Below are 14,858 nucleotides of genomic sequence, written 5' to 3'. Positions count from 1 at the left end.
TAAAACTGAAATACACGTATAGGGGTAAAAAATAGATGATAAATTGGATGAAACAGAAACTGTAATACCATGCAGAATTAGAACTTTTTAATTAGTGAATCCTTCCGCAACAAAATATAGTCCCTGTCAAACCCTTTCAAAATTTGAATTGACACAAAAAAATTCAACTGGATAGGGTTCAGCACTAGATGTGTAATATATTTGCACCAATGGGATCAGTATTGAACTAGTGAATACTTAGTTGTAGCATCCTGCGCAGTTGTACTCAAAAGCTCATGAGCTAACTTCCTTAAGAGGAGTTGTAGAAAAAACTTAAAAGATTAGCATAAACCCAAGAATTATCAAATTATGTGTGGAGTTGTTCAAACATGTTCTTGTGTTAGAATATCAATGAAGTGACATAATTTGACAGAAATTGGCAATTTTAAGAGTATATATTAATATGTTGGAATAGTAAAATACAACCCGACAAGGTGTTAACTTACCAGTGTCTATATGTATGTCAACATAAACAATTGCGCGTTGATTATTATAAAGACACAACATATATTATACGTGAATTTATGACTTTTGAGTGTACTTTTCTATTGTTCTATATGGAATAATTCTCAATCCCAGAAGCAGCTGGTGCAAAATCAACGCCCATCAGTACTTTCATTATTATACTGGGAACTAGGATTTTGGAATTAGGCTGTGTGTGTGTGTGTGTGTGTGTGTGTGTGTGGATTCTGTTATAGTTCAACTACCGTAAGTTTACTATTGTTACAATTTTCTTTCAAGTATTAATTGTAAATCATCAATTGTTTGATGGCCTTTGTCTTTGTTAGTAAATTCTGCTGCTGTGTTATCAAGGGTAATTCTGACCCATAACATTATCTATATATGTTGACAACTTAACATAATGTTGATCATGTATAGTCCATATAAATCGATCTTTCATACATGAATTTACACAATACAGTAAAACATTCCTTAAAGGACACAACGCATGTTTCTAAACTTTTTAATTTTTTCAGCAAAATTAACTCTTTTTATGCCTAAAACTACTTTAAATGTGTTTTAAATGAAATATTTTGCGTAGTTTTCGAGTTTGAAAGCGATGAAATTCAAATCTTGCGATATGCATATTTTCTTTCGCTAGTTTACGCGCCATTGTGTGACGTCATATGCACCCTCGGGTTTGAAAACATCTATCAGCCATTTTATAAACAGATTTGATTTAAAGTAGACCTATACTCGGCCTACGTCACAATCAAATGTAAATGCGGAACCACGCGTCCGTTTTCCGAAATATGGTATCTTAAAGATATCGGTTTGATTTTTACATGGCAATATGAATGTCCGATTTTAATTCCTTCCAAGGCGTTGTTATAAGCTGCGATCAAAGTTTGTATTTTAAAAAAAAAAAAGGGGGGGGGGTAAAGATGATTCAAGCTTTAGAAAAAAAATCGGTTGGAGAACAGACATTTTGGCGGATGAGGGCGTCCGTGAGGTACTTTGACTATTCATGTATGTAAAAGTTTTACAATGATCCATGTTCAACATATGGAATTACGCGGGCATCAGAAAGTTGGAGAGACGGATGGGAAAAGGGGACCAATTCATATTTCCACCAGCATCATGATAATATTATTTCTTTTGTGAGGATCCGGGTTAAAATAGGTCCTCAGTACCCCATGCTTGTCGTAAGAGGTGACTAAATGGGACTGTCCTTCGGATGAGACCGCAAAAACCGAGACCCCGTGTCACAGCAGGTGTGGCACGCTAAAAAGCCCTACTCGAAGACTGTCGGCGTCGAGCATAGGCCTAAGTTTTGCAGCCCTTCACCGGCAATGGTAACGTCTCCATTATGAGTAAAAAAAATTCTCGAGCGTAATAATTGCTAATTCAAAACTACTAGTCCAGTCATTCTACTGTTTTACCTTAAACTAATTGCAACAGAAATGGTTTTTGCGAAACTTGTAGTGGAATATACTTATAATGATCATATAAAAAATCGAGAAAAATCGAGAGAGGGGAAAGTCGTCGATTTGCTAATTTAAATTAGCACATTTTCATAGCATAAACTTTGTTACGGCATGGCTTCCATAAACGCTGAAGAGTTTACAAGGGAGATAATTGAAGTTATGTAGACGCTCTTTGTAGTACTGCATATATATTGGTAAGACAATTTTATCCTCTAAAATGCTAGTTTGTTTCAGGCATGTGCTAATTTTTGACCACTAATTACATTTTCATACGAAAAAAATTGACTTTGTATAAAAGCTAATTAATGAAGTTCAACGTTATACGATATTCTATGTATAGATCTACTATCCATATTATGTCTGATTCTTACAGACATCAGTTCCAAAACATCTAAAACCAAGTGATCATATAATCAAAAAAACAAAATTTGAAAAATATAAAATATTGGAGTCTAACTTCTCTCCAAAACAAAAATATCATATCAATATGTAAGCCTTCGCTAACAACAAACAAAAAAGTATGGAAAGCAGTTTTTGCACAAGAACAACAAAACCGTATCTCTTATCAATTAATATTTCTTCAAACGTTTATGTAATGTTTGGTTGTTTGTTTGTTTGTAGTTGTAGGTGAAATACCACTTGTAATGATTCTTTAACGTGCCAACGTCTGTCACGACACGGGATATCCGTTTTTAAGGTCATATTCGAAAAACCCGTGATTTTCACTTCGAAATGTCGAGCGTTTGGTGAAAGAGTAATCGCATCTTAGGTTTGATGCGGCCATGACACGAGCGGCCTTGAACTTAGCTTCTAATTGTACATACATGAACATAATTTCCAGCTGATTTAGTAAAATCAAATGTTTTTCAAGCATTGGACATTTGTCCCTCACAAGTGAATTGCATCGACTTTTTAATTTTCAGGTAGTGATAGAACACTTGAATTTGCAATACATCTCTTGGTGATAGTCAATATATTGTGCAACTAAGAGAAAAAGGGAGCATAAGTGTGAACAGGATGAGTGCCGTCAGAAATGACTCCACTGTCTCGAAAATTCGTTTTTACAAAGACCTCGGAATTTCAACTTTCGAAAAACTTTTCTTAATTTGAACTATTGTAGTGTAGTATGGGGTCTCCGAAACTACCACAACATTGAGATGGTTCAGGATCGCGAACTTCGTCATTATCACATATTCGTTCCTTTACCTGCAATACTTGTATGGCGAATTCGGATGGAAGATTCCTTACCACTGACACTGTATAAACTATACGATACTAGAATCGTCTACTATCAATGGACAACATTATTAAACATGTGTGAATAAATATAATAAGTCTAACTGAACATCACAAATGAAGTCATTATCTGAATCTTTAAATTCTAAAGAAAATATATAATAGGTTACTATTGTGTGACACTGGTGATTTCAGAACAAGTTGCTTCATAACTATAAGTAGTGGCTAGTACATGTAAAAGTAAATCAACTATTAAGTTATGTTTAAATAAAGATATTAAAACAAATTTTAGAACCGAAAATTAATTTTCCACGATCATTTCAAAATATCTAAGATCTTTACTTGCACTATGAAGATGTACGTGGTATACTTCCAATTATAAAATAGAAACGGGGCGATACAAAGGAGAAGAATTAGAAGACAGAATATTTACACTGTGTTCTTTAGATTGTGTTCCCGTGGGGGAATGAATAAATGGGGCGGCCCTTCGGATGAGACCGAAAAAATTGAGGCCCCGTGTCACAACAGGTGTGGCATGATAAAGATCCCTCCATGCTCAAAGGCCATAAGCGCCGAGTATATAGGCCTAAATTTTGCAGCCCTTCACCGGCAATGGTGATGTATCCATATGAGTGAAATATTCTCGATACAATCAATCACTTTTAATAGCTTATGTAGAAGATGAGATTCACGTTTCACTACCTTGTACTGCATACTTAAATCTCAGAACAGATTTTTTACTACTTGTACCCCACATTGTGTTTGTCAACTTAGATTGTATTATTTTTTATTAACAAATTCTCCTCGACAAACCACCCAGTTTGTACATTCCTCTTATATTTACAAACATTCTTTGATTTACAGAAAACACTATGCATAATTATTGTCTTTGTATTGTTATTATTTCTTTATCACAGTGACATATAGATCCGATGGATTGGGTGTTTTTGAAGATATGATGTATGTCATAATTACTGACTTGCTGTAACAATGCGTGGCAAAAGAGTGCATCAAAAATGTCTCCGTGACTACACTAATCCCAACACAATAATTTTTTTTAAAAAAGGTCAAAATCTACAAGTCTTAATCATGAATGATCAAGTCGCGGTCTTCGCTCAACAACACCTACTTTTTACTTCGACAAGATCTGTATATTTTGTGCAAATTTTCTGATAGGAAACGTGGCGTTAATGGCTTTTCTATCCGAACTGTAGATTTCTCAAGGAAACTTATAGATATTTGTAGAGAAAGAAATTAGGAATGGTAAAAAACAATACCCTCGTTCCGGCTAATTTGTATGCACCCGATTCAATTTGTCACTAAACATGTAGCGTGAATTTTCTAACTCATAAGCAAATCCCAACACCCTAAGCAAGTTCTTTTTCCAAGGTCACGAAAAGTAGGTCAATCATCAAGGTCACAATGTCAAAATGTTTGGTACCATCTAAAGGTTTTGTCACGAAGAATACACGTATATTAAATATGAAAATACTGTCCTTTATCATTCAAATGTTATGGCCAAAGTTAAACATTTTGTGGACTGACAAACAAACGAACAGAGCAAACACGATTACGGGATCATACACAGGGGCGGATCCAGTAATTGCTGTTAGGCGGGGAGGGGGGGGGCGCAAGTTTATGAGACAGGGGGTCTGGGGGCCGCCTTGAACTCCTGCATGGATTTTACAGATTGTATAGGGCTTGAAATATGTCTCCTACGTAGTTATTTTTACTATTTTCTGTCATATTAGGATAAAAGTGAAATTAATAAAATGACGCAAATTTTAAGGTTTTTTTTTTTTGGGGGGGGGGGGGTGCAAGTTCTCCCAATAAAAGTAATTAAATAAATCAAAACATTGTCATTTATTTCTCCGAGAGTGGAAGAAATTATTGCTTCTTTTATCGTTTACACTTTTTAAACAAAAGACCATGATTTACCTTAATTTTGAAAATTTTAGGGGAGGGGGGGGGGGGGCGGCTGCGCCCCTTAAATCCGCCCCTGATACACTCATGATTGTAAAATCTCAAACTGTTAATTTTTATGAATTAATTATCACTTCTTTAACTGTATCATATAAATAGTATCTCATTTTTGAGCCAGAATCAATGTTTACGAGTTTCATATTAACTCTTCTCATTTTCATCGATTTTTCTTCCAAAATAAGGCTCTACGCCTCATAAAAAATCATTCATTTGAAATTTTGGAATGAATAAAGTAGTTTGTGAATGTTAACACCGTTCCCGATGATTATAGCAATTATGTTTCTTTTATTTCTTTCATGTGTGAAAATAAATGGTAAATCCTGATTTTCGGTGATTTTTTATCAAAATGTACGATTTTGCCCCCAAAATACACGTTTCCCCTTTGTTTTGTGCTCTCGATTTTTTATATATGCTAGAGCATCCCTTGACTCACCGTTTGAAAACAAAAACATTTCTGTTGCAATTAGTTTGAGGTTACGCTATATTTTTGGCTAGAATGACTGGACTATACGCAGCTGTTGAATCCAAATTATCATGAACAAATACATGGTAAGCTTGTGTAAAAATAAAAGTTCACACTTCGCTGGTCCAGTGACCACAGATATCATACTTCCTAAAGACGTTCAGATCACAATTCAAAAATAGTAATAAGATTGCTTTATCAAAATAAAATAATGTGATTACCACTTTAAATTTGAATATTTTTATTGATATGTGTGTGTGTGTTGTCTTTTTCTTTCTTTCCGAAATGCACTCGTGACAATAGCTTGGCATAGGGCTTAGTTGTCAACAATTTACCGTATCATAATTTGTCTAATCCAAAAATAAATAATGATTTCACTGTTTATTTTAGAAAGACAGCGCCAATTACAGATGTATAAAGGAATAACATCACCCAATCTAATTAAAATTAGATGTTAGATCCGCTTGCATACTCGCTACACACTCGCTGTGTAGCGAGTATGCGAGCGGATCCAACATCTTATTTTAATTAGATTGAACATCACCAAGCAGTTTGTAGACAGCGACCCATATAAATATTATTTACTCACAATATTGCCGATTTCATACACGCTTTACTCGCTATATTTGGGTATTTATATCGTTATATGTGTACACTGGTGGCGAACACATAAAAAACTCGGACAATTTGTCAAGATCGATTTAAATTTTGCCCATGGTAGATAAATTAGGCCCCTAAAAGTTGAGTTTTTAATAATATATCATAGTACTTTCAGAATCCGAAGGGCGCATGTAACGTCACTGTATCACGTGACTACCTACCTAATTAACTAGACTTTTTGAAATCGGGGCTTAGATTTAAGTCTGTATTGTGGTTAATTATCGCAAAATTTCGGCGAAGGAACTATTAGAATTAATTACTATAAGCATAAAGAAGACGAAATGCCTGTAATGTTGTATACTTTGAAAACATGAGATGTGTCCTTTAAAGTGTCATTGAAATTTTATTTTCATTACCGTGCTTTCTTTTAAGTAGTAAATGCGTTTTAGAACTGATTCGATCAGCGTCCAAATGCACTCTCAAACCCATATCACCTCTAATTCCTCAGCGAATTGCTGACGTTACAGGACTCTTTACATAGTTTTACCTTGTACTGCACCTACGTATGTTTCAAACTTCTTTCGTATGAATGTTGTTGCAGAAATACGTTTAGCTGCTCGATAGTTCGTCTGCGGATATATTCGGCACTCACACATGACCGGAACATCCCTGTTCGTAGGTAATGCCATATAAGCAATAATTTGTATCACGGTGTCAAATTTGGTGGCACATACATCAAACAGAAGTGGATTCCAGGTGATAGCCTCGGGGCTGTCAATAGCTGCAGATATCCATTCTTTTTGTTGAAATTTATCAAATTCTTTTCCCCTCTACAATATCAATTCACTTTCATTACACGATATATACGTACATGTACAAAATATGGTTGAAATACATGTTTCACCCACACAGCATTTCTTCCCATAAATAACGTTCACTTGTGATGCAATATTAATTCATGAAATAGGCTTCAGATTCAATATAACCAAAATTACTGAAAGTGCCAAAAGAGTTAAGTTTTAATTCTTTGTATCTTTAGTAAATGAGCTGTCTATAGATAAAAATAGGATTCGTACTTGCCTGCTTCAGTTCATCTTTTATATATTTCGTCACAGATTCCTTGATATCTGATTTTCCTAATGCCTTGCAAATATTGTCCAAGACATCGGAGCTGTCCTCGGTTTTAAAATTGTTGTCTACACACCATTGTTCTGATACACGGTGAGCTGTCCTTACGTCACAGAGTCTCTCAAGTATATATTCAGTCTCTCTCTGAAGAAACTCCTTGTGATCTAGGTTATTTTTGGTAAAAACGAGTTAGATTTCATCACCACATTCTGTCATTTCTTAACTTAGATACATTTATACAATAAGCTTTACACAGAAAATGTGTAATGTCTCCCAGTATAATAGATTTTGTTTCTGTATGTAATATATTAGAGCACTTCAAATTGAAGATTTGAATTATAAAATTAGTGAAAGAAGTATTCCATAATCATGGGCAACAGTTTAAAATTATTGTGAACTAGTTCTAATTGTAACGGGGACCGTTACATATATGTTCCCCAAACCTCCCCCAATTAAAAAGTGATGTCCTTGTGAATCTATAGCAAAAAATCATTTTATGTTAGCCTTTAATTACATGTAGTACGTTCAATATGGTCATTTCAGTACCAAGAAATGAAAGAAAGCGTTGCACGTGCATACACGCGCACGCGTGTATGATTCCGAATTTTTCTTAATGTCGTTCAACAGGCATTTATATCATATACCCACAGTATGGATTTCATAACGTTTCCCCAAATATAAGGAAGTTATAGCGATTTTAAAATCGTCCAATTAGAATTCAGCACACGTGCATGCACGTGCTGAGCAGTAATTCTAACCACAGCAATTTGTAAGGAGTAAGGAGTACCACGACACATCTAAACCCCTAATATCAATAGAATTTGATGAAAAACAAAAACGTTATCGTCCTTTAAAAATTGAACATTTGAAAAACGTTGCACGCGCATGCGCGTTGGCATTTTTGTTACACCAATATATAGATACACATATTGTCTACGTATGCTGTAAATATCATCTCATTCGCTTCATAAATAAGATACTTACAAACGTTTTAGTATTATCCAATCAAAATGAAGCGCACGTGCATGCGCGTGCAAGTTGGTAATTTCGACCATGCAAATCAGTTAAGGGTCTCAATATCTACCTATGATCTGAATATCAAGCCATTTCAATGAACAACAAAAAAGTTAGACTGATTCCAAAGTTAGTGTACAAATTTTGTAATGCACGTGCACGCGCATGCGTGCGCGTGCAGACAAAATAACTATTATTTTTCATATCTACAAATGATATACTATCATCCTATTTAGGTTTCATATCGATCCCTTTAATATTCTGATTTTCCATTTTTTGTACCAAAATTGCAGTGCACGTGCGCGCGCGTGCATGCACATGCAGACAAAATGACTATCACTATGCACATCTACAAACCCTATACTATCATCCTGGAAAGTTTCATATCGATCCCTTTTGTAGTTTTTGAGAACACTACCGGACAAAAAAGTACCGGAGAAAAAGAATAATAAAAATAACTAGATGCGATCTCATTGCGAGCAACGAGTTGGTCTTCCGTCCAATTTTAGATGTGATGAGATAAGAATTTGACCGAGATTTTCGTTCATAAATAATGATACAAATATATTGTCTAGACGTAGAATTTAGCTTCGGTAATGTTTTACAAATATTGATCATTTAAGTGCTATAAATTAAAGAATCTCTGCCGCTCTCGGCCACTAATTAAAGGGGTCAGCCTTTTTTTCGACAAAAAAGTTAATAATGTTATTTACTGCGATACAAATTCGAGACTGATCAGGCGAGTCATGTCACCCGGAGGCCTATTTTTTTTTAATATCATTCTAGATATATCTCGCAAAACTGAACAAATTTTTGTTCTACATGTCCTATTAAAATGTTCTTGAGAAAAAAGTTATTGATTGCGACATTTATCAGACTGTTAAGGCGAGTCATAAGGCCCGTGGGCCTTTTTCTTGATATCGTTTGAAAAATCTTGCAAAACTGAGCAACTGTTGTTCTACATGTCTTATCAAAAGTTTTTCGAGAAAAAAGTTATTGATTGTGACACTAATCAAAATGTTCAGGCGAGCCATGAGGCCCATTCGCCTTTTTCATGATGTTGTTCGAAAGATCTTGCAAAACTGAACAACTTTTGTTCTAGATTCTTATTAAAAGTTTCTTGACAACAATGTTATAGCTTGCAACAATAACCCAACTGTTCAGGTGAGCCATGAAACCTGCAGGCCTATTTATTAACATCGGTAGTTAACGCTTGCGAAACTGAACAACTTTTGTTCTACATGTCTTGTAAAAGGTTTCTTGAGAAAAAAGTTATTAATGTTATTAATTTTGATACAAATTCGACTGTTCAGGCGAGCCATGACGCCCTGAGGCCTATTTTTTGATATCATTAGATAGATCTTGCAAAACTGAACAACTTTTATTCTACATGTCTTATCAAAAGTTTCGTGAGAAAAAAGTTAATCATTGTAACAGAAATTCAATGGTTCAGGCGAGCCATGAGGCCTAGGGCCCATTTCTTGATATGACACGAAAGATCTCAATAAACTGTACAACTTTTGTTATATATGTCTAAGCAAAATATTTACCAGTAAAAAGTTATAATTTAAAACGTGGAAAAAAATGGGACACTTTTTTAAACTACATTTTCGACCCCTGCCGAGCTTCCATACTAGGCACTTCCGGAAATTTTTAAAACCCATGTGCACAACTACAACATGTCGTCTAACATCACTGAAAATTTCAGCACTCTGGCTTTTATCGTTTTTGAGATTTTGGCCGGACAAAATGGCCATCTGAAAATCGATAAAAGGGGGATAACTTCCAACCGGAAGTGAATTTTCAAAAATCCAAACAAAACATATAAATTTCAGATAGCAATGCATGAACCCTAAAAATTTGAAGTTAATCTATCGAGCCATCTCTGAGAAATCCTCTGCACAAAATCAGTAAGGGAAAAAAAGAATAAAACTAGACACTCATTACTAGTAATGAGTAGGTCTTCCGTTAGACCACTTCCGGTAAAGAGCTTTCTGTTCCTACAAAAACCATTTAAATGTATCAGAAAATGTGCCTTAACAATGAATGAGAAATATATTATCGAATTTTTTACTCCTTTCTCGTAACTTCCGGTGACGACCGGAAATACTATTCAGATTCGTTTTCCTATAAATGACAGCGACTCTTTACTGTCTATATTCCCTGAAAATTTCACGTCTCTATCTGAAAGAGTTCTCAAAAAAAGAAGTAAACCTAAGAAAGAAAAAGTAGTAGGTTACTACCGACCGGAAGTCAATTTTGAAAAACAAAATTATCAAAACTTTAGAAGTTGATACTTTTATTAAGACATGTGAAAATCATATGAAAGACTTCAAATATAAGCGAGATTTATGGGGACAAAGAGACGAAAATTAAAAAGGTATTTTATCAAGAAACCGGAAGTAGTCGTTTTGACTACCGACAGAGTCAATATTCTTTTGACACTTTGAAAGAGACTTAATAAACTAGTATAGGTTTCAATTTAAAGGAAAAAGTTTGAAATTTGCGATTCTTTCCATCACTTCCGGTGACGACAGGAAGTGACGGTCGACATGTTCAACCCACTACTGCACACCTACAAACGGAGATTGATCATCCCTGAATGTTTGACGAACCTATATTTTACCTTTTCCAAGAAAAATGCTGGACAAAATTCCTTTTGAGAAACAAAAAATCGGCCATATTATCCGACCGGAAGTGAATTTTGTAAAAACAAAAATAATTATAGCAAGGTCATTTCATAAGATATTATTCTTGAAAATTTTAAGAAAATATGTCCATCCATCTCTGAGAAATCACTCGAAGAAATCGGAAAATCGACAATTTTTCAAATGCTTCCGGTATAGACCGGAAGTGACGGACAAAAAAAATTGAATGTATGTGTACAATGGACTAATGTTAGTTGATCAACTCTACAAGTTTCAAGCGTCTATCTATCTTCATTATTGAGAAACTGAAAAAACAAGGTTTGAATATGTCCACCCCGTATCTCACGACCGGAAGTGAGATTTACAAAAATATTTAAATTTACTCTAGACATTTATAGTGTCTATAACATATGTAAAATTCATATCAGTAACTTCTTTTACATGTATGACCGAGATTTATGGCACTGAAAAATGAGAGAATGAATAGTCTTTCTTTGATATAACCGGAAGTTGGAGATTCAACTTCCGGTGGGGTTAACATTTTTTTTGAATTAGAACGAGACCTAGTAAACCGATATAGGTTTCAATTTGAAAGAAAAAAGTTTGAAATTTATGATTCTTTAATCACTTCCGGTGACGACCGGAAGTGACGGCCGACATTCTTAACCCCCTACTGCACGCCTACAAAGTGAGATCTATTCACCCTGAAAATTTGGTGCCTCTATCTTTTACTGTTTCTGAGAAAAACGCTAGACAACGAAAACAACTAATAAGCCGTATTTGCCGACCGGAAGTGAATTTTACAAAAATATTTGACGATACTCTAGACATTTATAGTGACTATAATATATGTAAAACTCAACTCATTAACTAGTTTCATGACTGAGATTTATGGCACTGAAAAATGAGAGAATGAATAGCCTTTCTTTGATATAACCGGAAGTTGGAGATTCAACTTCCGGTGGGGTCAACATTTTTTGAGAATTAGTTCGAGATATAGTAAACCGAAATAGGTTTCAATTTGAAAGAAAAAAGTTTGAAATTTATCATTCATTTAATCACTTCCGGTGGCGACCGGAAGTGACGGCGACAAAAAATATTACGTGCATGCACCATAGAGAATATAGATCTATCATCCCTGAAAGTTTCATTCGATTATCTTTAGTGGTTTTCAAGTTTACCCCCGGACAAAGTTTCTTTCAAAAACCGGAAAATCGGACGTATCTGACGAACGGAAGTGAATTTTGAAAAAATGAAAAAAATTCCTCGAGGTACCATCGTTGTCTATAATCTGTGAAAGTTTCAGGAAAATCCATCCAACGGTCTCGGAGACGAAAGGGAAATAATAATAATAATAACTAGACACTCATTACTAGTAATGAGTAGGTCTTCCGTTAGACCACTTCCGGTAAAGAGCTTTCTATTCCTACGAAAACCATTTAAATGTATCAGAAAATGTGCCTTCACAATGTATGAGAAATATATTATCGAATTTTTTACTCCTTTCTCGTAACTTCCGGAGACGACCGGAAGTACTATTCAGATGCGTTTTCCTATAAATGACAGCGACTCTTTACTGTCTATATTCCCTGAAAATTTCACGTCTCTATCTGAAAGAGTTCTCAACAAAAAGAAGTAGACTAAAGAAAGAAAAAGTAGTAGGTTACTACCGACCGGAAGTCAATTTTGAAAAACAAAATTATCAAAACTTTAGAAGTTGATACTTTTATTAAGACATGTGAAAATCATATGAAAGACTTCAAATATAAGCGAGATTTATGGGGACAAAGAGACGAAAAGTAAAAAGGTATTTTATCAAGAAACCGGAAGTAGTCGTTTTGACTACCGACAGAGTTAATATTCTTTTGACACTTTGAAAGAGAGTTAATAAACTAGTATAGGTTTCAATTTAAAGGAAAAAGTTTGAAATTTGTGATTCTTTCCCTCACTTCCGGTGACGACAGGAAGTGAGGGTCGACATGTTCAACCCCCTACTGCACTCTTACAAACGGAGATTGATCATCCCTGAATATTTGATGAACCTATATTTTATCTTTTCGACGTAAAATGCTGGACAAAATTCCTTTTGAGAAACAGAAAATCGCCCATATTTTCCGACCGGAAGTGAATTTTGTAAAAACAAAAATAATTATAGCAAGGTCATTTCATCAGACATTATTCCTGAAAATATCAAGAAAATATATCCAGACTCGAAGAAATCGGAAAATCGACATTTTTTCAAATACTTCCGGTAGAGACCGGAAGTGACGGATGAAAAAATTGAATGTATGTGTACATTGGACTAATGTTAGTTGATCAACTCTAGAAGTTTCAAGCGTCTATCTATATTCATTATTGAGAAAGTGAAAAGACAAGGTTTGAATATGTCCACCCCATATCTCACGACCGGAAATGAATTTTACAAAAATATTTAAATATACTTTAGACATTTATAGTATCTATAACATATATAAAATTCAAATCATTAACTTGTTTCATGACCGAGATTTATGGCACTGAAAAATGAGAGAATGAATAGTCTTTCTTTGATATAACCGGAAGTTGGAAATTCAACTTCCGGTGGGGTCAACATTTTTTGAGAATTAGAACGAGACCTAGAAAACCGATATAGGTTTCAATTTGAAAGAAAAAAGTTTGAAATTTATGATTCATTAATCACTTCCGGTGACGACCGGAAGTGACGGCCGACATTCTTAACCCCCTCCTGCACGCCTATAAAGTGAGATCTATTAACTCTGAAAATTTGGTGCCTCTATCTTTTACTGTTTCTGAGAAAAACGCTAGACAACGAAAGCAGCTCATAAGCCGTATTTGCCGACCGGAAGTGAATTCTACAAAAATATTTGACGTTACTCTAGACATTTATAGTGACTATAATATATGTAAAACTCAACTCATTAACTAGTTTCATGACCGAGATTTATGGCACTGAAAAATGAGAGAATCAGTGGGCTTTCTTTGATATAACCGGAAGTTGAAGATTCAACTTCCGTTGGGGTCAACATTTTTTGAGAATTAGAACGAGATATAATAAACCAAAGTAGGTTTCAATTTGAAAGAAAAAAGTTTGAAATTGATGATTTATTTAATCACTTCCGGTGATGACCGGAAGGGACGGCGACAAAAAATAATACGTGCATGCACCATAGAGAAAATAGATCTATCATCCCTGAAAGTTTCATTCGATTATCTTTAGTGGTTTTCAAGTTTACCCCCGGACAAAGTTTCTTTCAAAAACCGGAAAATCGGACGTATCTGACGAACGGAAGTGAATTTTGAAAAAATGAAAAAAATTCCTCGAGGTACCATCGTTGTCTATAACCTGTGAAAGTTTCAGGAAAATCCATCAAGCGGTCTCGGAGACGAAAGGGAAAAAAGAATAATAATAATAATAATAATAATAATAACTAGAAACTCATTACTAGTAATGAGTAGGTCTTCCGTTAGACCACTTCCGGTAAAGAGCTTTCTGTTCCTACGAAAACCATTTAAATATATCAGAAAATAAGCCTTAACAATGAATGAGAAATGTATTATCGAACCTTTTACTCATTTCTCGTAACTTCCGGTGATGACCGGAAGTACTTTTATTATGCGTTTTCCCATAAATGACAGCGACTCTTTACTGTCTATATTCCCTGAAAATTTCACGTCTCTATCTCAAAGAATTCTCAACAAAAACAAGTAGACTAAAGAAAGAAAAAGTAGTAGGTTACTACCTACCGGAAGTCAATTTTGAAAAACAAAATTATCAAAACTTTAGAAGTTGATACTTTTATTATGACATGTGAAAATCAT

The 14,858-nt window shown here is 34.7% G+C and overlaps 1 protein-coding gene across 3 annotated transcripts in view; it reads right to left on the bottom strand.

Annotated features, from left to right (window-relative positions):
* The window catches only part of LOC125679402 (intraflagellar transport protein 74 homolog), a 51,541-nt gene that overhangs the window by 15,273 nt on the left and 21,410 nt on the right, over positions 1–14,858 (bottom strand). For all 3 annotated transcript variants that reach the window (XM_056153969.1, XM_056153970.1, XM_056153971.1), the window contains 2 exons: positions 7,330–7,541; positions 6,797–7,079 (listed from right to left, as the gene is read on the bottom strand). In XM_056153969.1, coding sequence (XP_056009944.1) covers positions 6,797–7,079; positions 7,330–7,541 — 495 coding nt within the window. The remainder of the gene's footprint in view (positions 1–6,796; positions 7,080–7,329; positions 7,542–14,858) is intronic.

Source organism: Ostrea edulis, chromosome 2 (genome assembly GCF_947568905.1).
Source record: "Ostrea edulis chromosome 2, xbOstEdul1.1, whole genome shotgun sequence".
NCBI lineage: Eukaryota > Metazoa > Mollusca > Bivalvia > Ostreida > Ostreidae > Ostrea > Ostrea edulis.
This window is presented reverse-complemented; position numbering and strand designations above follow the sequence as displayed.